We start from the raw sequence: 22,899 nt of genomic DNA on the forward strand, positions 1-22,899 counted from the left end.
GGGCTTGCCCGCAAGCCCGGTGGTTCTCACGATGATAGAAAACTGGGCTGGTCTCCTTTAGCCCCGTTTACCCCCATCGTGAGAATAGACTCATTGGACAGAATACAACCGTTACTTACATTTTTCTTGAGCTGGGCCTTCTTGAAGGCGGTTGTTCTACCGGTGATGGGCTTGGTGGACCTGGTGGAGCTCCGGGAACTCTGACAAACAGAGAAGAGCCAAAGTTATGTGGAGCTTGCAGAAGACTAATAGGGTCTCAAATGGTTTCCCAACTTGGTATCATTTATCCAAGACTGTTTGGCTGTTATGAGCCTGGCTGTATTGGCACATCGACACTGCACAAATTTGCCCTGCAGTGGTTCATATCATGGCCAAGATTGTGTTAGTGGTCGAAAATAGATAGCCTTAGCTATGAACCGCTTGTATCGAGAACAGAGTACTGGCTACACATTTAGAAAGATCAAATCCAAATTGTGTGCTAAGTAAGGCTAAATCCTGCAACAGGAATAAATTATGTACATGAATCAGTTTGGCATGTCTTTCCATGTTTGCATAATTCCTTCTGCTTCTACTAGCCAGAGGGAGGGCACAAAGATCTATGCCGAGTGCTGAAGTCCCACATTTGATTAAGGTTAGCAGCTGAATGACAGGCAAACTGTTCAAATGGGGAAGCCATTAATTGTATCTTGAAGCTAAGAGAATACAAGTGCATCTCCTGAATGCCTGCTCAACAGGTTACACAGTTGCCAGGCACAAGAGCTATGCCAGGAAAAAGGTGACAACTCATTCTATGGCTTGTGTTGGTTTTGCTAGTTCCTGTATTGGCACAGGAACTTTCACACCAGGGACTTTCACACACATGACTTTTAGCTCGCATCTCCTCCAGAATGGAGGGTCCGAATTCACATATCAGCTGGATTTACCCCCAAATCGCGGTGGGCTATCAGGGACCAATTCAAACACAATTCTGGCTTTCCCCGAGTTAGGGCTGCGCATTATGGCTTAGCCCAAATTATGTCTAGGGTAAAATAATCCTCTATTTGCAGCAACTTTTTCGGCGGGGGGGGATTTCTAGTATGCCCTGACGCTTCTCCACAATGTGCAGAGGGACCATTGCCAATAAATCAGCTTTAAAAAAAACAACAACACCTAGTACTTTCGGGGGTGGGTGGGTTAAAAAACTGTTTGCTGCGTGGATTTGCGGAATGCCAAGAGTCAACAGAGGTGGCTACTTGGCAACTTGTCTCACTGGTCTTCCACAAGGAAGGGGAATTTGATAGCTGTGTTCCTTATTGTCTGTCTGTTTTCCCGACTGTGGCTAGCTTTGCTGGAGAAGAATCCAAGCTGTTATTGAAATGGGCTAAATGGAGAGCCAGTGCCCTTTTGCAATGTGTAATAAGAGAAATATAGCAAAGGGCTTTGGCCACTGGAAGTACTGCTTGCTGTGTACTTCTTCTAGGCTGCCTTCCTTGGGCCAAAAACAAAACAGAAAACAAAACAAAATGCACAACCCTACTGCCTTCCTCCTCCCTACCCCGTAGCCTGCCTTTTCCCAGCAAGTTGGCTGGAAACAGAAGGCTGGAGGGGAGAGAAACTACCTGTGATCAATCATGCAGCTCTGGCAGTGTAAACCTAGGATGGAGTGTGGGTAAAATAGAGCCAGCCACACATGCTTTCTCTGGCGATGGGGAGGCAGAGTTGTGGTGCACGGAGTACAACTTTCGCGAGTAGTCTTTGGGCAGGGGGAGATCGCATTTGCTTCTGGCTGTGTTAAAGAAGTTTGGTGAACCTAGAAAATCTGTTCCAGGCTGGGCTCAAAGAACAGTGTTGGCAAATGGTGGTGGTGGTGGGGACCCTTATAAAGAAAGGATTGGTGCAAGGTTCGTTTGTGGGGGATGGTTAATGCAGAGGGCGGCTTTTCACTGTGTGTTGGAAACTCAGAGCTTAATTTTCAAAAATTAGAGGTGCCGGGACTCAAGTCTGGGTTTTGGTTGTTGTTATTTTGCATTTTAATTTTTTATTGGCTTTTACAACAGCTTACAATTAAGTAAATATTGACTTCCCGCTTACCTATCTGCACAGTTCATGTTAACTATACATATAAACCATTGCTATAATAATTCAAAATATAGATACTCCACATTACTACTCGATTTTACCAAACCCAACCTGCTGTTATTACTATATTTCAAACCCTACTGAAAAGTCCATATTAGAAAAATATTTATTTAAGTAAAGTAAAAATGGTTCCCAATCTTCTTTGAAAGATTCCAAATTTTCATCCCTTATAAGTGCTGTAAGCTTTGCCAACTCAGCATATTCCAAAATTTTTATCAACCAGTCTCCTTTTGAGGGCATTTTAGTGTCTCGATTTCTGCGCGTATACTATCCTGGCCGCCATGGTTGCATACATTAAAAAATGTTAAATTTCTTGTGGAAAACTCTCCTTGGGTTATTCCCAGCAGGAAGGATTCTGGCCTCTTAGGAAATGTCATTTTAAAAATTTTCTTCAACTCATTATATATCATATCCCAAACTTTGCCTTCCCGCATGACTACCACATATGGAAAAAAGTTCCTTCACATTGTCCACATTTACAACATTTGTTTGAAACATTTTTATACATTAATGCTAATTTTTTTGGTGTCAGATACCACCTATACATCACCTTATAATAATTTTCTTTAAAAGTATAACATGCAGTAAACTTTAAATCAGTTTTCCATAATTTTTCCCAAGCAGCCATATCTATATTATGACCCACATCTTGAGCCCGTTTTTTCATAGTCGTTTTAACCACTTCATCTCTTGTCTCCTCCAAAAGCTACTTATTTAATAATAATAATAATAATAATAATAATAATAATAATAATAATTTGATTTCTTTACCGCCCTTCCAGAAATGGCTCAGGGTGGTTTACACAGAGAAATAATAAATAAATAAAATGGCTCCCTGTCCCCAAAGGGCTCACATGCTAAAAAAACACAAGATAGACACCAGCAACAGTCACTGGAGGTACTGTGCTGGGGGTGGATAGGGCCAGTTACTCTCCCCCTGCTAAATAAAGAAAATCACCACGGTAAAAGGTTCCTCTTTGCCCAGTTAGTTACTTATACATCTTAGAGACTCATCTTTCATCATTTTCACACAACTCCTTCTCAAATCTCAACATTTGATCCACAAATCCAACTTTAAGATCCTTTTTATAAATTTCATTTAGCTGATGATACTGAAACCAATTACTAACCAAATTTTGTACTTCATTTAAATTTTTTAATAAGTCTGAATTTTGGTTGTGACCGCAACAGCACTCTGCACATGCTCAAAGGGGCTTTTTCTTGCTTCACATAGTTTGGAATGGTTCTAAGTGGGCCCTAGTACTAATTAAGCCCTCCCAAGATGTGAATTGACAAGAAGTCAGCCCAGGCAAGCGTCTCTCCAAATTCTCATTCATTTTTGCAAGTCGAGAAATGAAACTTTGGGATAATTCATGTGTGTGGTGTGGAAGGAATTGCTGAAAAATAGAGCCCATTGATTTTGTTCACACAAATAAGTTATCCTAGAGGATCCTTCAGTTCTTATGCATGCTATAAAGATAAAAATGAGCCCCTGAAATTGGGAGTGGTTTCTATGAACATCCACACAGAAACATTCGCTGAGATAATACTTCGGGTTTAGTGTTCTGTTGTTTTGACTAGTCAATCTTGCAGAACACCAACTGACAAACCAACAGTAACAACAACAACAAGTCTCTCGCCTTCTCCTCTGGGAGGTGATTAGTTGGGGAAAAAATCCAGGAGCAAGCTGTGGGAACACACAGAGGAAAAAGATCTGCAGGGAATGCAAAGAGGAGCTGACCCTTTGTGAACCGTCAATTTAATTCCCCAAATTAAACTGTTGCGAATCTGCTGCAAAGCAAATTCACTCTTCAGATACCCCGTGGCATGAAGCCATGTCTGGATAATTTCCAGGAATCTTCCATACATTTTGCAGATTTTGCTTGAAGCCGAAAGTCACAGAAAATTGTCTTTTGGCATTTGCTTTTATGTTTAAAGAAAGAACAGCCGTTTAGGCACCAGGTCCTCATAAAGCCATAGGCTAGAAGTTCTGTGCAGCAATATAGATTTACAATTCCCATCCACATGACAAATGGGGGGAAATGCCTGCTGTGGAGAAGCAATTGGGAAGGAAGCACCACTTTCTGAATTTTAAATGTTACTTAAATTCAGGAGTGCAATCCCACTTTATTGAACCAACCGGGCTTTTAAAATGTTTTTCCATAAGAGAGATGGAGAAGGAGAATGACTCAGACCTCAGGTACTAGGGCTGGAGATGGAGCCTCTTTTTGAGAAAGGAGGACCTCTTTGGCTGGATCCCCCTTCTTGCCTCACTACAGTGGATGCTGCTGCTTGGAGCTGCCTTCTCTTCTCCTACTAGCTTTGAGGGCTAGAATCTCCAAGAAGGCTCCTTCTGCCCTTCCATCAGCCCCAGAGAAGAGTGGGGAACTCAATCCAAGTCAGACAGATGCCTCTGCTCTCTTCTGGGGCCTTCAGCTGAGCAAGAGATTTTGACTGTTACCATACGCACATTTAAACTGGAGGTTAGTTGCACTGAACTCCCATGGGATTTACTTCTGAGTAGACATGCATAGGAGCAGGGTGCTTTCCAGATTACACTCTGTTCAGCAGTAAAATGCTTCGGCTTGGCAGGTTCCTTTTGAAAACGTAAAGAGCTTGTGCAACCCTCCTAGAATGGGAAAATACAACTATATATTTGTGACACACATGCAACGCTGTAGGACTAAAATGGAAGGATGAAATCCGAAAGAAGGCATTGGCAGGGGCGTACCAAGGTAGGAGTGGGCCCAGGGATGAGATTTTAAAATGGGCCCCTCGCTGCCTTCCTCTCCTTCTCCTGGACCCATGACTCTGCTGCAGAAGAACATTAAAGAGACAACACAAACTGTCATCTGAATCCACTCCAAGATATATGGACCCAATGATGGGGAGTTGTTCTCAAACCCAACAAAACAATTTGCAAAATATGGGGAAGGCAACTTGTTGAAATTTGATGCTGCATTTTTAGTATATTGGCTTTTCACAGTAGAGGTTTTCCATGGTAAAATAACAAGCCTTAAAGAGCACTGCAAATTAATTTAACATTTTTATTTATTATGTATTTATTCAACTTTTATACTGCCCTTCCAAAATGGCTCTGGGAGGTTTACAATTAAAACATCCATACAATCCTGCAAACCAGTGCTTGGATGTGGTTCTTTCGGAGTTTTTCCAGTCTGTGGGTTGTCACCAAGTGACTCAGTTTGAAAGCCTTGACCCTTATTTCAAAACACAACCACACCACCTGAGATTTTGTGCTGACATACGTTTATAATAAAACTGCAATCCTGTGTAAACTGACTGGGAAGTCAAGCATCTTTACACACACACACACACACACACACAACATGGCACACTTGGGTTCTTGAGGGCACAAACAACAACTGAACTCACAATAATGTAATAATATAAAACAAGTATATTCATGTAAATATGCATTAGAAGAAACATTTCAACACACAATTTAACATATTCCCACATCCTGCATAATTCTTTATCCACTCCTCTCTCTGTCTCTAAACAATGGAATTCCTATTGAATATTTGAATATTTAAACAATTGAATTCCTAACAATATAAAGATGTAAAAAAAACCCCTACGCACAAGGTAATGGGTTTTTTTGAGCGAGGATGTGATAGACCTTGGAATTTTTGTTGTTTTTTAATGCAACTTGGGGGCTGGGTGGGAAAGAGACCCACTATTCAGAAAAGCAGGAGTGCTTAGCTGCTCCCTCATGCCTCTCTCTCCTGGCTTGCACTCTTTCCCTCGTCATCGCTGAATGGAGTGTTTGGAAGGAAGGCATTTTCCCCCTCTCCCAGCTTCCCTCCTGCTTCTGCTTTTTCACGACATTTGCAGAGTTCAGGAGTTTTGCAAGCACAGAGAGCAGACATTGGTACAAAAAAGGGAAACATACACAAGACAGACCCGATTTCCACAAGGGTGCTCCATTCTCCACACACCCCCACACATGAAACTCTTCTCCTTTCCCCTTTGAAGAGAGACGGTTTGCAAACTGAACTCCAAGCTCCATAAGTTGCAAAAAACAAAAACAAAACCAAACCAAAAAACAGGGTGGGGTGGGGGCTTACTTGTTCTTGCCTTCTTTGTGGTGTCTCCTGTCCTCTTCCACCTCCAGGTCCAGCCTGGGCAATAGAAGGCATATAGAACCGTCTCCCTCCCCCAACAGCAGGACAGAGCTCAGCAGCGATTCAAACAATTATTCTCAACTACCTCAGCCTGCCGGAAGTTTGCTTGTCTCCCTCCTTCCATCACATCGGGCTCCCAGCAGCGCCCTCTCGCTCTCGCAAGCATGCTGCATGGGCCGGGAAGCAGGGAGAGATATGTCAGGCAGGCAGCTGCCTTTGCTCTCCCTTGCAGGCATACTGCATGGCAGAATTGAGAGGTCAAGGACTGGCCTTGGGGGGGCCCTCAGAGGCTGTGGGCCAGGAGACATTCATCTCCCTTTGCCTCATTAATGGTATGCCCCTGGACATCAGAAATGTGAATTAGGGGTGTGCACAAAACCCACTGGCCCAGTTTGCTTCGAAGCTGAACTCACCTCAAACCCAACCGAGCCAGTTTGGTCCAGCACCCCTCGAACCACCACCACCAGCAGCCCGTTTGGTTCGGTCTGGGGGGATTCAGAAACCTTTTCAAGTTTTAATTTCTTTTTTAACCTTAAAAGTGATTGTTGAGATGGCAGGGGGGTGAGTGGAGCTTCCCCCTTCCCCCTCCAGCCTTCAAGATGCCTCCCTCGGGCCTTTTAGGCCCATTTTTTGCCTGTTCAGGCCTTCCTAAAATGGCGTGGCAGCCAAAATGGCAGCCAATGTGCATGTGCAAATGGCCTCTGCGAGGCCTGGCATGGCCCATGGCCTCACAAAGGCCATTTGCACATGCGAGGTGGCCATTTTTGTTTTGGCAGCTATTTTTTTTAATATATATTTTTAATGGCCACCATATATGAGCAAATGGCCCCTGTGGGCCATGCCAGGCATGCTTGGCGGCTGACGTTTTGGCCACCATGCCGTTTTAGGAAGGCATGAAGGGGCCAAAAAACAGACCTACAGGGCTCGAGGGGGGCATTTGACCTCTGCGCACAAATCCCCACCACCACCTCAATGATCACTTTTAAGGTTAAAAAAAAAAATTAAACTTGAAAATGTTCATGAACCACCACCGAACCATTGGGGTGGTTTGGTTCTAGGCAGAACCGAACTGGGGGTGTGTGGTCCAGGGGTTGAACCATCGAACCCCCAAACCCAAACCGCAAACCCCCAAACCTGTTTGCACATCCCTAATGTGAATGGCACCTTGCTGAGAGCGGAAGGACAACGATGTCGAACTACAGGCAGTACGTAAGCACACTTAATGGACAGTAGTGACACTGTTATAGCGTATCGTCTGGAAAGCGCACAGGCTATGAAAGTGGATCTTAAGCTCAGTCCATTCCTATGCATGTCTACTCAGAATGAAGTAAGTCCCATTCCGTTTGATGGCATTTACTCCTACATATATGTAGGCATAGGGTTAATGTAGATTGCCGCTGTTTATAATCAGCACAAGTTCGGGAGTCAGGAAAAGCTCATTTGCAGGCTCGTTCTGGGAAATGGTGGGAGAGAGTGATCGATGGGAGAGAGTGATCGCAATCTGCTCTAGCAACTCCACTGTTTTGTCCTCCATTTCCCAACTTTATTGCACATTAGAGAAAGGTTTTATTTAAAAAACTAAAGACCAAAACAATACCAAACTGCCCAAGGAGTCCCCTGTTGCGACTTCCCACATCAGCACCTCAAAGCTGGCAAGCCTCTATTGAAAAATAATTGTGGAAGAGACATTGCAGGACATATAGTGGCCACCAGGACCAGGAAATGGCAGAGCATCATAATCAACCACATTGTCATAAAGCCACTCCTCATGCGCCAAGTGAGTGAATGAAAGATAGTGATTCTGAAGGGAAGGGCTAGTGTGGGAGCAATCAAAGATGAGATGTTATGCAACCCATGCAGATCTGAGAATATTCCTTTCATTTATACCTTGCCCAGCTGAATATATCCTCGTCTTCAGAGGATTCTTCATCGTGCATTTTGTCCACCATGCTCTTTTTCCGTACTTCATCCAGAAGCTGGTACATATACTTGAGCCAAAGAGGCTTATCGAGCATTGAAGAAACTGCACTGGAAGACTGAGCAGAAGAAGGGGATGTGACAATGGGTCACAACAAACCAACTTCAGGCTTTGGGGCTGATATCATGCCATTATTTAGAGGTTTTCTAGATGATAGTAAAATATGCTACAAACCAAGCTTTCAAATGAATATAATCTGAGAGTTTACAGAGAATCCAGAGCCTCCTGCAGATTGTTGCTTTTCTCTTCTGGGATCTGATGGGGAGGTCACATGGGAAGAAGGCTGCTGGTACAATTTTCACTGCGCCCCCTGCTGGCCACCTCTTGCTTCTCGTTATTAATCCACCCCTTCTCAAATTTATTTTCTGGTGAATGTGAGCTAATCACAATTTTCTGGTGAATGTGAGCTGGAGGAGACTGTGTCTTTGGGGGACATTCGCTTCCCATCCCAAGCCCTTGGATACGGCAGTTAATAACTCCAACTTAAAAATGCATTATTAGCTTACCTCAATCAGCCCAATTACTGAAATGATGATTATTATCACTGCAGTCACTGAAATAGCAAACAACAGCTTTTTGCCATAGCCATATTCTGGGATTCCCTGGCTTCCAATCTGCAAGGTGGGACAAAGAGAAGGAAAATGGAAAATGGGCTTTTTGTGTTTCTACTTTTTCTCCCCACCCCCGAATAAAAAAACACCACTTGTATTGCTCTCTGTTGAGTTTGCTCTCATATGGGCATATGCAATTGTCTTATACCAAGTCAAACATTGGTCCATTCAGCCCAGTACTGTCTACTCCATTTTACAGCTGCTCTCAGCCCTGAAGCCTTAACTAAGATGCTAGAGATTAAACCTGAGCTCTCCTGAATGCAAGACATGGGGAATTGCCAAACAGAGAACCACTCTATTTGAAAACTGAAGTTCACACAATTTCTCCACGGGGTGATCTGCCGAGTTTGTTGGCCATCGTGCAATTTCACAGCATGACCTGCTGACCATCTGCTACCAATCTATGACGGAAATCAAGTCTTTTGAGACCATCACAGATTGGCAGCAAATGGCCAGCAGGTGGTGCTGTGAAATTGTGTGATGGTTAGTGACATCATCGGAAGGCATCATGCAGAAGTGGTAAGAACCTCCATTTTCAAACACAATATTTCTTCATCTGGAAACACCCATGATCTGCCTGTCAGCCACATGCTTCCTCTCAGATGCAGCCACAGGGTGTTTGCAGGCCCTAGAGAATGAACTTTTTGGCCTCTGTTTTCCTTATTAAATGTCATAACGAATAATTAAGAATCTTCTTTGCTCCAGCACCACAGTTTGTAACCTGCACCTGAGCTCCTCTGTTTCTGCTAATTTCCCGTTGCTGTTGTTTAATTTTAATTTGTTCCTCTTCATCATCCATTAGTCTCTATGTTGCTATGTTATAAAAACAGGTATACAAGAAAAAGGCTTAAGATTTGCATTCCTTCTTAGAAAACCTCTCAAACCAAAGTTCAAAAGCAAATACTGAACATTTACAAAATCCTACAATCCAGGATAATTTCTGATTCCAGAGAGCTGAAAGTGGTATGATTGAGCCATTGTCATTCATGCTGTGCAAAGTCATTTTTATGGCACAGTGTCTTCTTTGGTCAAATAGGTTTTGCAGGTGTTTATAGTTCAAGGTGCAAAAATCGCCCCCATTCAAGGGAGGTATGTGCGAGTGTGAGAAAGGGAGATCGCATGAGCGAGAGAGAGCATGAGAGCACACAGGCCATGTGGATTCTTTCATTCCACCTTGAGTTTTCTTCAAAACCATATTATCAGCTTTCTAGTATGTGCAAAAACCTCATTCCACTCTACTTTGTCCCTTTCAACCCAGATCAACCAGACTCTGCCTCTCCTTGCCTTTGATTTCTTGCTTCTTTACATGCTGTGGCCCTTGGCTGCAGGCCATATCCACAGATGCTAATCCCTTGAGCCAATTTGCACCTACCCAGTCACAGCTGAGTGGCCCACTAACTACTTTCAGCCATTTTCCAGTAAGGAGTCAAACCAAAACTCAACCTAAACTGAAAAACGGGTTCAGAATTGTGTTCAGTGTACCAAAACTGCACCCAAATCTAAACTCTTGGTTGCCTTGAACTGGAGCCAAACCCCTTATCACAAAAAGTGGCAACTAGTTTATTTATTTATTCAACATAATTATTTAACATAATTCATAAGTGGCTAAATAATGTGGTTCAAAACAACCTATTTAATTGTGCGTTTTATATTTTATTTTCCTGTTCTTTTAATCCTGTTCCATGTATTTTGTTTGTAAAAACCATTAACAGAAATGAAAAATTCTGTTAAAATTTTAAATATACATTAAAAAGATTATATATATATATATATATATATATATATATATATATATATATATATATATGTAAAAAATATATCATTCACACAACCCCACTGGGGCAGGGGATGGGGAGGGCGGCGGGAGCGGCAGGATCACAACTACCTTTCCCTGCACAACCTCCATTCCCTCCCAGGCTCACCATTCATCTGCCTGTCCACATGACCGCCACTGCAATGAGCAGTGCAGCAATCTGGAGGCTGGGAAAGCAAAACCTGCCCTCCAGGAATTCCACAGTGCACCACACGAGCAGCACTGTGCATTGAGAAACTCTAGAGGCTGGCTTGTTCCTTCCCTTGGTGTCTATCATTAAAATGGTTGCCAGCAGCCTGAAAGGAGCTGTCAGCAGCCCAGCTGCCCACATGACCAGATGGTGAGGGAGGAGGGTGCATGGACACCCTCCTACCTCACCTGGACTACCCAGTCGAGGACTGCTGGGATTGGGACCGATCCTGGTGCTTCTCATGAGCAGCTCTACCCAGGTTGGGCTGCACTGGCCCATAGAGCTGGTCATAAGAATGACCTCATTGTTTCTCAAGTGATATCATGGTACTTATTTTACAGATACAAGTGAGAATTTGATATTCTTATTCTGCATGAGAGTTTGACATTATTCTGCATGAAATATATTCTGCAAAAAGGGTTTGGTATTTTCTGCATGAAATAAATTTAAATTGATTCAAAACCAATTCAAATTGACCGAATCAGTTACCAAACCACTTTTTAAAGGCAGTGTCTAGATCAGAACTGCGTTTATTGAAATTTTAAAATAAAGCATGAACAACAACCCCAAATGTTTAATAGGCTAACTCTATGCTTTCAAGAAGCCAGTGCCAGGTGAACTCCCATTGCCTCCCATTGTTCACACCCAGTGAGCAGCTTTGGAGCCACATCCAGGTCAGCTGATTGTTGCCCAAGCTCCCGACAACCCATTAGTAGTCTTGACAACCCCTCAGGCTTGACAAGGTTTGCCTCTTACTTCAGATTTCCCCATTTTTCTTGGACTTCCTGTGGCCAAGTTGGAGACATACTTCATAGACAAGAAGTATGACTTCCACAAGGCGGAGTTATCCATGAAGTTTTCTCTCTCACTGAATAGTTTCATGAGGAGACCTGTTCTGGAGATTAGCGTAGCACAGGCCAACTGGACCCTGGACACTGTACAGTCCATTTTGAGGATACGGAGTGTGTGGGATATGAGGTTCCTCACTGGTGTGTTTGGGATAAGGGGCGATAGCCGCTTGTTCAGCTCAGCTTCAAAAAGGTCCCCTTGAAGCAAGTAGTCATCATCAGTGGGCAAGATGTTCAGCTTGTGGCGAGCAGTGGTCTTCACTTCATGATGCTCCCAGTGTGTCTCATGGGAGGCCTCTGTGTCATCTCCTGGGATTTGGGGTGCCTCTGCGTTATCTCCTGGGATTTGGGGCACACCACCTTCCTGAGTTCCACGCGTGAGCTGGTTGAGCAGCGCCTCCTTTGCCATTAATGGTGCATTCTCTGATGTCTGCTCTGAGTTTCCTTCACTAGGTTCATTTTGGGAAGAGCTGGACGTACCCTCCAGCAGCAAACTCTGACTAGTGGGACTAGTGGTGCTAGTGGTAGTAGTGGTGGTGGTAGTGGTGGTGGTAGTGGTACTGGGAGCCGCTGTTTCTTCCTCATGCAGAGAGCGGTCTTGCTGGCTTGACTCCCTGACATGTTTCAGAATGATAAGAATGTAACTTATCAAATCTTCTGTAACTTGTTCTCTGAGTGCCATCTGTAGCAAATTGGCCAGCATGTACAGCTTTTTCAGTTCAGACGTGTCATTCCACTTGATTTGCAGGACCTCTTTAGGTTTCAGCTTACCTAATTCCTGGACCGATTTCAAAAGGTGTGGGTTGAGTTCACCTAAATTGGTGTTTCTCTGCCTCACGGTGACCTTCATTGTTTTGTTGCTGTGTAAAAGTTTCTCAGGCACAATGTTCAGTGTACTGCTGGCATTCAGCTTCCTGGTTTCCAATGCCTTCATGACTTCTTTTTGCATCCTGTTCAAAGCCTCATCTTTCTCTGCTCAGAAAAAAGAAGAAAGGAACATTATCATTCAAAGTCCAGAGGCACTTGATGCTCAGATTAGCACGTTGCAAGAAGAGAAGTTGTAAAGGGACAAATGTATTAGTGCATATCATCCTGTCAATTACATGCAGAGCAAGGATGCAACAGTTAGCAAGAAAACAAACTAGCAGGATTTCCAAACAAATTGCATCGGTGCAGCAGGGAATTGCAGTTTTTGATGCCCCTCCCCCTTCCTCAGGAAGTCCTTTGTGACACCCAGAAATATGTCCTTGATAATTGCACAGCCCTCAGGGACATGTTTTCAACTGGCACAGAGGGCTTCCAGGGGAAGACATCAAAAACTGCAGTTTCCCCACTACGGTTAGTTGAGAAGTTCTCTTAGGCTGCTTTCTTGCTGCACTGGGGCAGCTTTGCTCTATGTGTCAGCTAGTCAGTGCAGCAAATCATCCTGGATTTTTGGATGGTCAACCGATCTGCAAGGGAGGAAGAAGCTGTGGAACTCATTTGCCTGGTCTAAGTGGCGGTGGGATTTAGGGTACAAGGAGAGCTGGAAACATTATGAATATATGAAGGCGGCTGCATCATATGGAGTTGAGACCACTGGTCTATTTAGCCCCGTACTGAGTACTCTGATTAACAGATTTTCAAGATCTCAAGCAAACCGCACTTTCCGAGACGTACCATCTAAGTCAGACCTGCTCAGTTTTGGCCCCCTTGCTGTTTCTGAACTACAGGTCCCATAATCCCCCATTACAGTGGCCAATAGCCAGGGGTTATGGGAGTAGTAGGCCAACTACTACTGCAGGAGGGCCGAAGTTGAGCAGGCCTGATCTAAGATCTTCTAACTGGAGAAGACAGGAACTGAACCTCTTGCATGTAAGCCATGTGCCCTCCCACCAAGCTTTGCCCCCCTGCCACCATGGCTGGAGTTTGGAGCTGGCTGGCAGAGATCCTAAGAGGATTCTGGAGAAAAGCAGTTTTTGGTTTCAGGATGATGTTTTGCTTTGGGGGCAAAGTTACTGTACATCCAGCACTGCTTGCATCTATGCTGGCTTGACTGATTGACATGTTTCAGAATGATAAGTACTCGGCCAGTCAAGTCAGCAGCGTCATTATCCACCATGATGGAAGCTGTCAACAAGGGGAAGCTAGTTGTGGACTGCATAAGAGACCGCTTCCAAGCAGACCGGCGTGCTACTTGGCGAGGTCCCCCTTGCCTGCCCCTCTTATCTTCTGTTACTTGTTCTCTGAGTGCCATCTGTAGCAAATTGGCCAGCAAGTACAGCTTTTTCAGTTCAGACGTGTCATTCCACCTGATTTGCAGGACCTCTTTAGGTTTCAGCTTACCTAATTCCTGGACCGATTTCAAAAGGTGTGGGTTGAGTTCACCTAAATTGGTGTTTCTCTGCCTCACGGTGACCTTCATTGTTATGTTGCTGTGTAAAAGTTTCTCAGGCACAATGTTCAGTGTACTGCTGGCATTCAGCTTCCTGGTTTCCAATGCCTTCATGACTTCTTTTTGCATCCTGTTCAAAGCCTCATCTTTCTCTGCTCAGAAAAAAGAAGAAAGGAACATTATCATTCAAAGTCCAGAGGCACTTGATGCTCAGATTAGCACGTTGGAAGAAGAGAAGTTGTAAAGGGACAAATGTATTAGTGCATATCATCCTGTCAATTACATGCAGAGCAAGGATGCAATAGTTAGCAAGAAAACAAACTAGCAGGATTTCCCAACAAATTTAATCGGTGCAGCAGGGAATTGTAATTTTTGCTGCCCCTCCCCCTTCCTCAGGAAGTCCTCTGTGACACCCAGAAATATGTCCCTGATAATTGCACAGCCCTCAGGGACATGTTGTCAACTGGCATAGAGGGCTTCCAGGGGAAGACATCAAAAACTGCAGTTTCCCCACTACGGTTAGTTGAGAAGTTCTCTTAGGCTGCTTTCTTGCTGCACTGGGGCAGCTTTGCTCTATGTGTCAGCTAGTCAGTGCAGCAAATCATCCTGGATTTTTGGATGGTCAACCGATCTGCAAGGGAGGAAGAAGCTGTGGAACTTGTTTGCCTGGTGTAAGTGGCGGTGGGATTTAGGGTACAAGGAGAGCTGGAAACATTATGAATATATGAAGGCGGCTGCCACATATGGAATTGAGACCACTGGTCTATTTAGCCCAGTACTGAGTACTCTGATTAACAGATTTTCAAGATCTCAAGCAAACCGCACTTTCTGAGACGTACCATCTAAGTCAGGCCTGCTCAGTTTTGGCCCCCTTACTGTTTTTGAACTACAGCTCCCATAATCCCCCATTACAGTGGCCAATAGCCAGGGGTTATGGGAGTAGTAGGCCAACTACTACTGCAGGAGGGCCAAAGTTGAGCAGGCCTGATCTAAGATCTTCTAACTGGAGAAGATAGGAACTGAACCTCTTGCATATAAGCCATGTGCCCTCCCACCAAGCTATGCCCCCCTGCCACCATGGCTGGAGTTTGGAGCTGGCTGGCAGAGATCCTAAGAGGATTCTGGAGAAAAGCAGTTTTTGGTTTCAGGATGATGTTTTGCTTTGGGGGCAAAGTTACTGTACATCCAGCACTGCTTGCATCTATGCTGGCTTGACTCATTGACATGTTTCGGAATGATAAGTACTTGGCCAGTCAAGTCAGCAGCGTCATTATCCACCATGATGGAAGCTGTCAACAAGGGGAAGCTAGTTGTGGACTGCATAAGAGACCGCTTCCAAGCAGACCGGTGTGCTACTTGGCGAGGTCCCCCTTGCCTGCCCCTTTTATCTTCTGTAACTTGTTCTCTGAGTGCCATCTGTAGGAAATTGACCAGCATGCACAGCTTTTTCAGTTCAGACGTGTCATTCCACTTGATTTGCAGGACTTCTTCAGGTTTCAGCTTACCTAATTCCTGGACCGATTTCAAAAGGTGTGGGTTGAGTTCACCTAAATTGGTGTTTCTCTGCCTCACGGTGACCTTCATTGTTATGTTGCTGTGTAAAGGTTTCTCAGGCACAATGTTCAGTGTACTGCTGGCATTCAGCTTCCTGATTTCCAATGCCTTCATTACTTCTTTTTGCATCCTGTTCAAAGCCTCATCTTTCTCTGCTCAGAAAAAAGAAGAAAGAAACATTATCATCCAAAGTCCAGAGGCACTTGATGCTCAGATTAGCACGTTGCAAGAAGAGAAGTTGTAAAGGGACAAATGTATTATTGCATATCATCCTGTCAATTACATGCAGAGCAAGGATGCAACAGTTAGCAAGAAAACAAACTAGCAGGATTTCCAAACAAATTGCATCGGTGCAGCAGGGAATTGCAATTTTTGATGCCCCTCCCCCTTCCTCAGGAAGTCCTCTGTGACACCCAGAAATATGTCCCTGATAATTGCACAGCCCTCAGGGACATGTTTTCAACTGGCACAGAGGGCTTCCAGGGGAAGACATCAAAAACTGCAGTTTCCCCACTACGGTTAGTTGAGAAGTTCCCTTAGGCTGCTTTCTTGCTGCACTGGGGCAGCTTTGCTCTATGTGTCAGCTAGTCAGTGCAGCAAATCATCCTGGATTTTTGGATGGTCAACCGATCTGCAAGGGAGGAAGAAGCTGTGGAACTCGTTTGCCTGGTCAAAGTGGCGGTGGGATTTAGGGTACAAGGAGAGCTGGAAACATTATGAATATATGAAGGCGGCTGCCTCATATGGAGTTGAGACCACTGGTCTATTTAGCCCAGTACTGAGTACTCTGATTAACAGATTTTCAAGATCTCAAGCAAACCGCACTTTCCGAGACGTACCATCTAAGTCAGGCCTGCTCAGTTTTGGCCCCCTTGCTGCTTTTGAACTACAGCTCCCATAATCCCCCATTACAGTGGCCAATAGCCAGGGGTTATGGGAGTAGTAGGCCAACTACTACTGCAGGAGGGCCGAAGTTGAGCAGGCCTGATCTAAGATCTTCTAACTGGAGAAGACAGGAACTGAACCTCTTGCATGTAAGCCATGTGCCCTCCCACCAAGCTATGCCCCCCTCCCACCATGGCTGGAGTTTGGAGCTGGCTGGCAGAAATCCTAAGAGGATTCTGGAGAAAAGCAGTTTTTGGTTTCAGGATGATGTTTTGCTTTGGGGGCAAAGTTACTGTACATCCATTACTGCTTGCATCTATGTCCTTGCTTTGTGATCTCTGTGTGCTTGTTTCTGCACCCCGCTTAGTGACCCCCAAATTCCAAGAAAGATGCCTTCTGTGAGAATGTCCAGGTTGCAGTCTTAGTGTGCATATAAGGTACTTTTCAGACACAATCAACTCTGTGAAGCTGAAAGCTTCTGCATAAGTTCAGAGTGGGTTCTTACTGATAGTACAAATGTTCCCAATAGCTTCTAAACTGCTTTCTATGAAGATCTTATTCTCTGACTACACACTGATCAAAGACCTTGCTCTATTTTCTCAGCAGCACCTGCCAGCCAATGCTTTCAGTCACCACATTGTAAAAGAACGGAATGCAAGAGCTGGCCAACAGGTGGTGCTGAGAAAATAGCACAAGGTCTGTGAGCAGTGTGTGGCCTGAGAATAAGAAGCAGCTACTAAGAAGCAGCATGGAAACCTATGGGAGTATGTGTAGTGTCAGTAAGAATCCACTTAAACGTGTACCATTTATTGCTGCTGGAAGCAGCATAAATCTCAGCTTTATTTGTTTTAAAGGAAGTTTCTAGCTGTTTGAAAATCTATAAGTGTTACTGGCAAAATCACAACAAAGAGCCTTGTAGCTATATTAACACAATGGAGAGAGAGAGAGAGAGAGAGAGAGAGAGAGAGAGAGAGAGAGAGAGAGAGAGAGAGAGAGAGAGCCATCTGCCATCTCTTCCCCAATTGCTCATTCTGTCTCTCAACAGCATAGTGGGGAAGACGGTTTTCTCTCCGGGAAAAGAGAGAACAGGAGTGTCGTCCAAGGAACCAGAGAGACCAGGGGACCCAGGGCTGTAGTTTCATGGATCCTGGTCCAACAAAAGCAATACGCATGTGACTGCTGAATCAAGCAGCATGGCCAATGTGGACAGAGGTAGAACATGCATGGGGATACTGAGCAGCAAAGAAACATGTGCCTTGACAGCAGACCAGACAGCAGCGATATAGGAAGATGCTGAAAGGCATCATTTCATCCTGCATGAGAGATGGCCCTGGTAAACCCCTCCTGTATTCTACCAAAGAAAACCACACGGCTCTGAGGTCTCCAGGAGTCAACACTGACTCAACGGAGCAACTTTACGTTTACGTTACACCTGCTGGTTAGGATGAAGCTCTCCTGCCCAGATATCGCTTAGCAGATTATCACTCCTCACCCCACACCTTGTTTTTTAATGACACATGATCAGTAAGTGGGAGCGTGGAAGGTTACAGATTATAGATAGGTTGCTTCTCTGACCCAAGGAGTGATCATGTGAGCTGCCCTAATATCTGTTCACCCTTCAGTTCTTCAGTAAGTATTAACAAGTTTGTTTGCTTGTTTTAATAACAACTTACTCTTGCTCTCTGGAGTACGATTACTGGTTTGGCAATCGAAGCTGAAAAATAATTAGAGTCCCAGGCAGCTGACACCCCCCAGAAAAGGATAGTAAGGGCCTCTAGAAAGTATTGCCCTTACACTTTCAGAGGTCACTCTGCACAAAACACAAGGAGGAAGGATACATATTTTTTACCAAGGGAAGAACTCCAGAAATCAAAGCAGACCTGTAAAGGTCCAAAAATTATTTTATCTCCAAAAGGAGACATTCGCAGATCTGCTTTGAATTTTATGCAGTTATGGTCATTGCCATGTGAGGTGTTTTTTATTAGTACATTCTGCCAATGAGCTCATTTTGCAACATTTCTTTTTCTGCTTAGAGGGAAAATTGTGAAATGCTCTTTAACCAGGGGTGTAGCAAGGTTGGAGTGGGCCCAGAGACAAGATTTTAAAATGCCCCTCCTCACTGAAGCTCAGCTCATGAAGTAAAGAAATCTTAAATGAGGCTAAAGAAAGAGATGGGGGGGGGATGTATATATTTCAAATATTCATAAAAAATCGTAGGAGTGTCCGATTGCTTTGGGGTTTGGGTGGTTTTTGGAACCCATGGGTGCTCCACAATGGGGAATAATGGTTTGGTTCGAGTCCCATTATACCCTAAGAGAAAAAAGTAAAAATAAAATTCAAAAATTCATTAAAAATCGCACGAATGTCCGATTGCTTTGGGGTTTGGGTGGCAGGTCTCCATGGGTGCCAGATACCACCCCACCCTCTTTTGGAGGTTTGAACCAGTTCAAAACAGTTCAAAATGGTTCAAATTCAAACTGAACTGGGGGAGGTTCAAGCAAAACCAAAACCGAACCTCCCCCTCCTGGTTCAAACCTGGTTCGAATTCGAACCAAACCGGGCAAATTGGTTTTGTGCACACCCCTACCCCTGGTCTCTCTGATTTCTTTGACCACTGTCCTGCCCTCTCTCTACCCAGAGAGAAAACCATCTTCCCCACTATGCTGTTGAGAGACAGAATGAGCAACTGGGAAAGAGATGGCAGGTGGCTCTCTCCCTCTCTCTCTCTCTCTCTCTCTCTCTCTCTCTCTCTCTGATGGTGAGAAGGATTGGACTACTGGCACTGCCCTTAGAGAGAATGCAAGCTACCAAATTCTACCCACTTGCCTACCCTCTGTTGGGTGGGGCAGTGGGGAAGATTGGGCTTGCTGGACCCAATGCCCGCCACATGTTGTCTAGAGAGAAAACCCAGAGATGCCCATAGAGCAGGCCTGCTCAATTTAGGCCCCCAGCTGTTTTGGACTACAACTCCCATAATCCCCAGCCACAGTGGTCAATAGCCAGAGATTATGGGAGTTGTAGGCCAACACCTGGAGGAGGGCCAAAGTAGAGCAGCCCTGCAATAGAGGCAGCTGTTTGTAGAAGGAGCAACCTCATCTTTTCACCTACTCTTTTGTACCCTATGAGAAAAAATAAAAATAAAATTCAAAAATTCATTAAAAAATCATACGAGTGTCCGATTGCTTTGGAGTTTGGAGGCTAGGTACCCATGGGTGCCAGATACCACCCCACCCACTTTTGGAGTTACAAACCAGTTCAAACTGGTTTGAACTGGTTCGAATAGAACCACCCCGTTTGGTTTGAATTTGAACCTGCAGCTTGAAACTGATGGCTGGTTTGGTTTGCATTCTTGCTCTTGCTCTCTTACTGGTTTGGCAATCGAAGCTGAAAAATAATTAGAGTCCCAGGCAGCTAACTCCCGCAAACCCCCCCCCCCCGCCCAGAAAAGGATAGTAAGGGCCTCTAGAAAGTATTGCCCTTACACTCTCAGAGGTCACTCTGCCCAACTTAGAATCATGGAGGAAGGATACATATTTTGGGCCAAGGGAAGGACTCCAGAAATCAAAGCAAAGGTCCAAAAATTATTTCATCTCCAAAAAGAGACATTTGCAGACCTACTTTGATTTTTGTGCAGTTTGGGTCATTGCCATTTGAGGTGTTCTTTCTTAGTACATTCTGCCGATGAGCTCATTTTGCAACATTTTTTCCCTGCTTAGAGGGAAAATTGTGAAATGCTCTTTAATATTCAAAACAATACAGAATTTCATAAACTACCGCAGGCCTACCGCAGAGAGTTTCGTTTGTGGTACATGTGTCGGTGCAGTCCAACTTTATCGTATCAGACAAAACTTCAATGTCATCCTTCATACGGCAAAGACAGCAGAATATCTTGTTAGGCAAGATGCTGTGGAGGAAAAAGACAGAACTCCTCACAGTCTCTTGGCATGTCTTGCAGAGAGGACAGTAACTGGCAACCCCCACAACAAATCCAGTCCTTCCAAGAGGGTGCCATGCCAACCCACACTTTTGGGCCTCTCCACATATCCCCCACATCTCTTCAGAAAATGTTTCTAACTCAAAACTACCCTATGAAGGGATATTCCCATCTCCATATACTGATGAAGGTTGAGCTGACTTTGCTGTGAGGGAGATATTATCTTCCTCCCTTTGCTGTGAGGGAGATCATATTCTCCCTTTGCTGTGAGGGATAATAATTTCTGATGAAATGATTTCTTGCCGAAGAAGTACGAAGCTGCTTTATACTGTGGCAAATCCTTGGCCTCTTGAGTCCAGTGCTTTCTAACTCTAACTGGCAATGGTTTTTCAGTGCTTCAGATGGAGGTCTATCCTAGCTCTGTTCCCTGAGATGATTTTAACTGGAAATGCCAGAGAGTGAATCTGGGACCCTGCATGTGCAAAGCTCTGTCATTAAGCTATGGCCCCACTCCATTTGTGTTTGAGTGCTGGTGAGGGAAAGCACACAGCCTGTGAAGGAGAAGAAGGAAGGAACCCTTTTTTAATGAAGAGATATTTCCGGAGAAGACACAACTGGGAGATGTCTCAACATGATGCCCAAAGATACTCATTACTTTAGCTAAGTGGTTTTCAAACTTTTTACCATCAGGGAATCTTTTCTGGGTTTTTGTCTCCTGCAGACTCCCTGCATATCTGCCACACAACATCTCTGTGTTGCAGAGGATTCTGGGGAATGTTCCTGCACTCCTTCAACCCACACAGGGTGCTGGCCAGGGCTGTTGCCCTCACCATTGGTCCACACAAACTGAGCGTACAGCTTAGAACACACCCAACAGTCCTGTAGCTCCATATTTCAGGGGGAAGTTTGGTAGTGGTAGACAAGCTTCAGGCAGTGATGTCATTGCAAATTCAGAAGTGGAGGCACTCTCCATGACAGCCCCCATGGCCATGCACACCCCAACAGTCAGAGAAGCCAAGTAAGAAGTACCTGTGCTCCGTCCCTGTGCGTCCCCCCCTTCACTATACCCCCGGCTTAAGGGAAGCTTGTCTGTCACTTCTGACCAACTCGCTGAGAAGCCCCTGTCAAGTTTCTGAGGAATGCCTGTTCCCTAAACTACCACTCTAGCATGACTTCCATTCCCACAGCAAAACTTGATAACATGTTGGGCAAGAAGTGTGGATTGGCTAGCAACTTGGTAGCAGTGTGAGTATTGGTAAACCGTCCTCCTCGCAGGAAAAACTACAGCCTCTGAAGTTGCCCCTATCTACCTACTTGGAGGGCTGAGGAGGAGGAGGAGGAGGAGGAGGAGTGGGTTAGAGCAAGGCTGACTCCCTGTTTCCAGTTGTCTCTTTTCTTTTCTTGTTTGGCAACCAGCAAAAGGGAAAGGGTGTAGATAGTACTTACAGAGTCTTCAATTGCTGGGAGGTCTGGAGCAGGTCCTCTAATATCTTTGGGGTCATTTCTGTAGAACTAAGGTTTCTGAAATAAGGACAGAGAGTTTTTGCAATGCCAATGCCAGATATCATGAGATCCAACAGAGAAAGCCAGTGTGGTGTAGCAGAAGTAATGTCTAGGGAGACCCAATTTCTTGAAGCTTGTTGGGTTTGCTGCTTTCAAACCACACAATTCCACATCAGGCAGAATGGAAAAGGGAGAAAGCATCATGGCTTAGCTCTGGAGTACTGTTTATTCAACAGTACTAAAGAAAAGAGTGCTTCAAAGCACATGCAGGGTGTATTTCCTTCACCACTGAGTAACCAGCTTCAGCCTGCCCTGAAATCATGCCTCCGACCAGCAAGCTGGACCTCCAGTACCAAATGCATGAGGGCTGATCTAATTTATTTGGTGATGATACAAAAGCAGCCTGCACATGATCAAAGGAGCTTAATTCATTATCATTAATTCTTATATTCCAGGCACAAAATCTTGGCTGAAAACAAATTTGGCAATCTGCACATACTTCAAGAAACTCTCTTTATTTATTTATTTATTTATTTATTTATTATATTATTATTATTATTATTATTATTATTATTATTATTATTATTATTACTATTTCATACATTTTAGAGTTGAAGCCCTACATTAAAAACAGGATACAGGGATGTGCCGTATACCCTGCATATACTCAGAGGCACTTTCACATAGTCAGAAATGTACCCTCAGATTTTACCATGACAAAAAAAAATATGGGAAAGGTCTGATGAGTTCTTCTGGACCACACAGTGGCCCTGAAGAGGAGTGTCTGTCCAAGATGCAGAAAAATCAGTGATCATGGTAATAACTAATTCATTTCTGGTACTTACAGAAGCTTCAGTGAGGGAAGCCTGTAAAAACTGGCATCATCAATGACTTTCAGCGGATGATGGTTGAGAACCCTGCAGTGGGGAGGAATTAGACCCATTGG

The 22,899-nt window shown here is 44.4% G+C and overlaps 1 protein-coding gene across 7 annotated transcripts in view; it reads right to left on the minus strand.

Annotated features, from left to right (window-relative positions):
* The window catches only part of LOC128329274 (leucine-rich repeat-containing protein 37A2-like), a 49,105-nt gene that overhangs the window by 15,137 nt on the left and 11,069 nt on the right, over nucleotides 1-22,899 (minus strand). For 3 of the 7 annotated variants that reach the window (XM_053260160.1, XM_053260158.1, XM_053260156.1), the window contains exons 5-12: nucleotides 22,799-22,870; nucleotides 21,897-21,971; nucleotides 20,302-20,420; nucleotides 15,583-15,783; nucleotides 14,029-14,229; nucleotides 11,612-12,675; nucleotides 8,748-8,855; nucleotides 120-200 (exon numbers count right to left, since the gene is read on the minus strand). In XM_053260160.1, coding sequence (XP_053116135.1) covers nucleotides 120-200; nucleotides 8,748-8,855; nucleotides 11,612-12,675; nucleotides 14,029-14,229; nucleotides 15,583-15,783; nucleotides 20,302-20,420; nucleotides 21,897-21,971; nucleotides 22,799-22,870 — 1,921 coding nt within the window. Of the gene's footprint in view, nucleotides 1-119; nucleotides 201-8,150; nucleotides 8,300-8,747; nucleotides 8,856-11,611; nucleotides 12,676-14,028; nucleotides 14,230-15,582; nucleotides 15,784-20,301; nucleotides 20,421-21,896; nucleotides 21,972-22,798; nucleotides 22,871-22,899 lie in introns of all 7 variants that reach the window. The other 4 variants (XM_053260154.1, XM_053260153.1, XM_053260155.1 and 1 more) reach the window with 3 other exon arrangements.

Source organism: Hemicordylus capensis, chromosome 6 (genome assembly GCF_027244095.1).
Source record: "Hemicordylus capensis ecotype Gifberg chromosome 6, rHemCap1.1.pri, whole genome shotgun sequence".
NCBI classification, from domain to species: Eukaryota; Metazoa; Chordata; class Lepidosauria; order Squamata; family Cordylidae; genus Hemicordylus; species Hemicordylus capensis.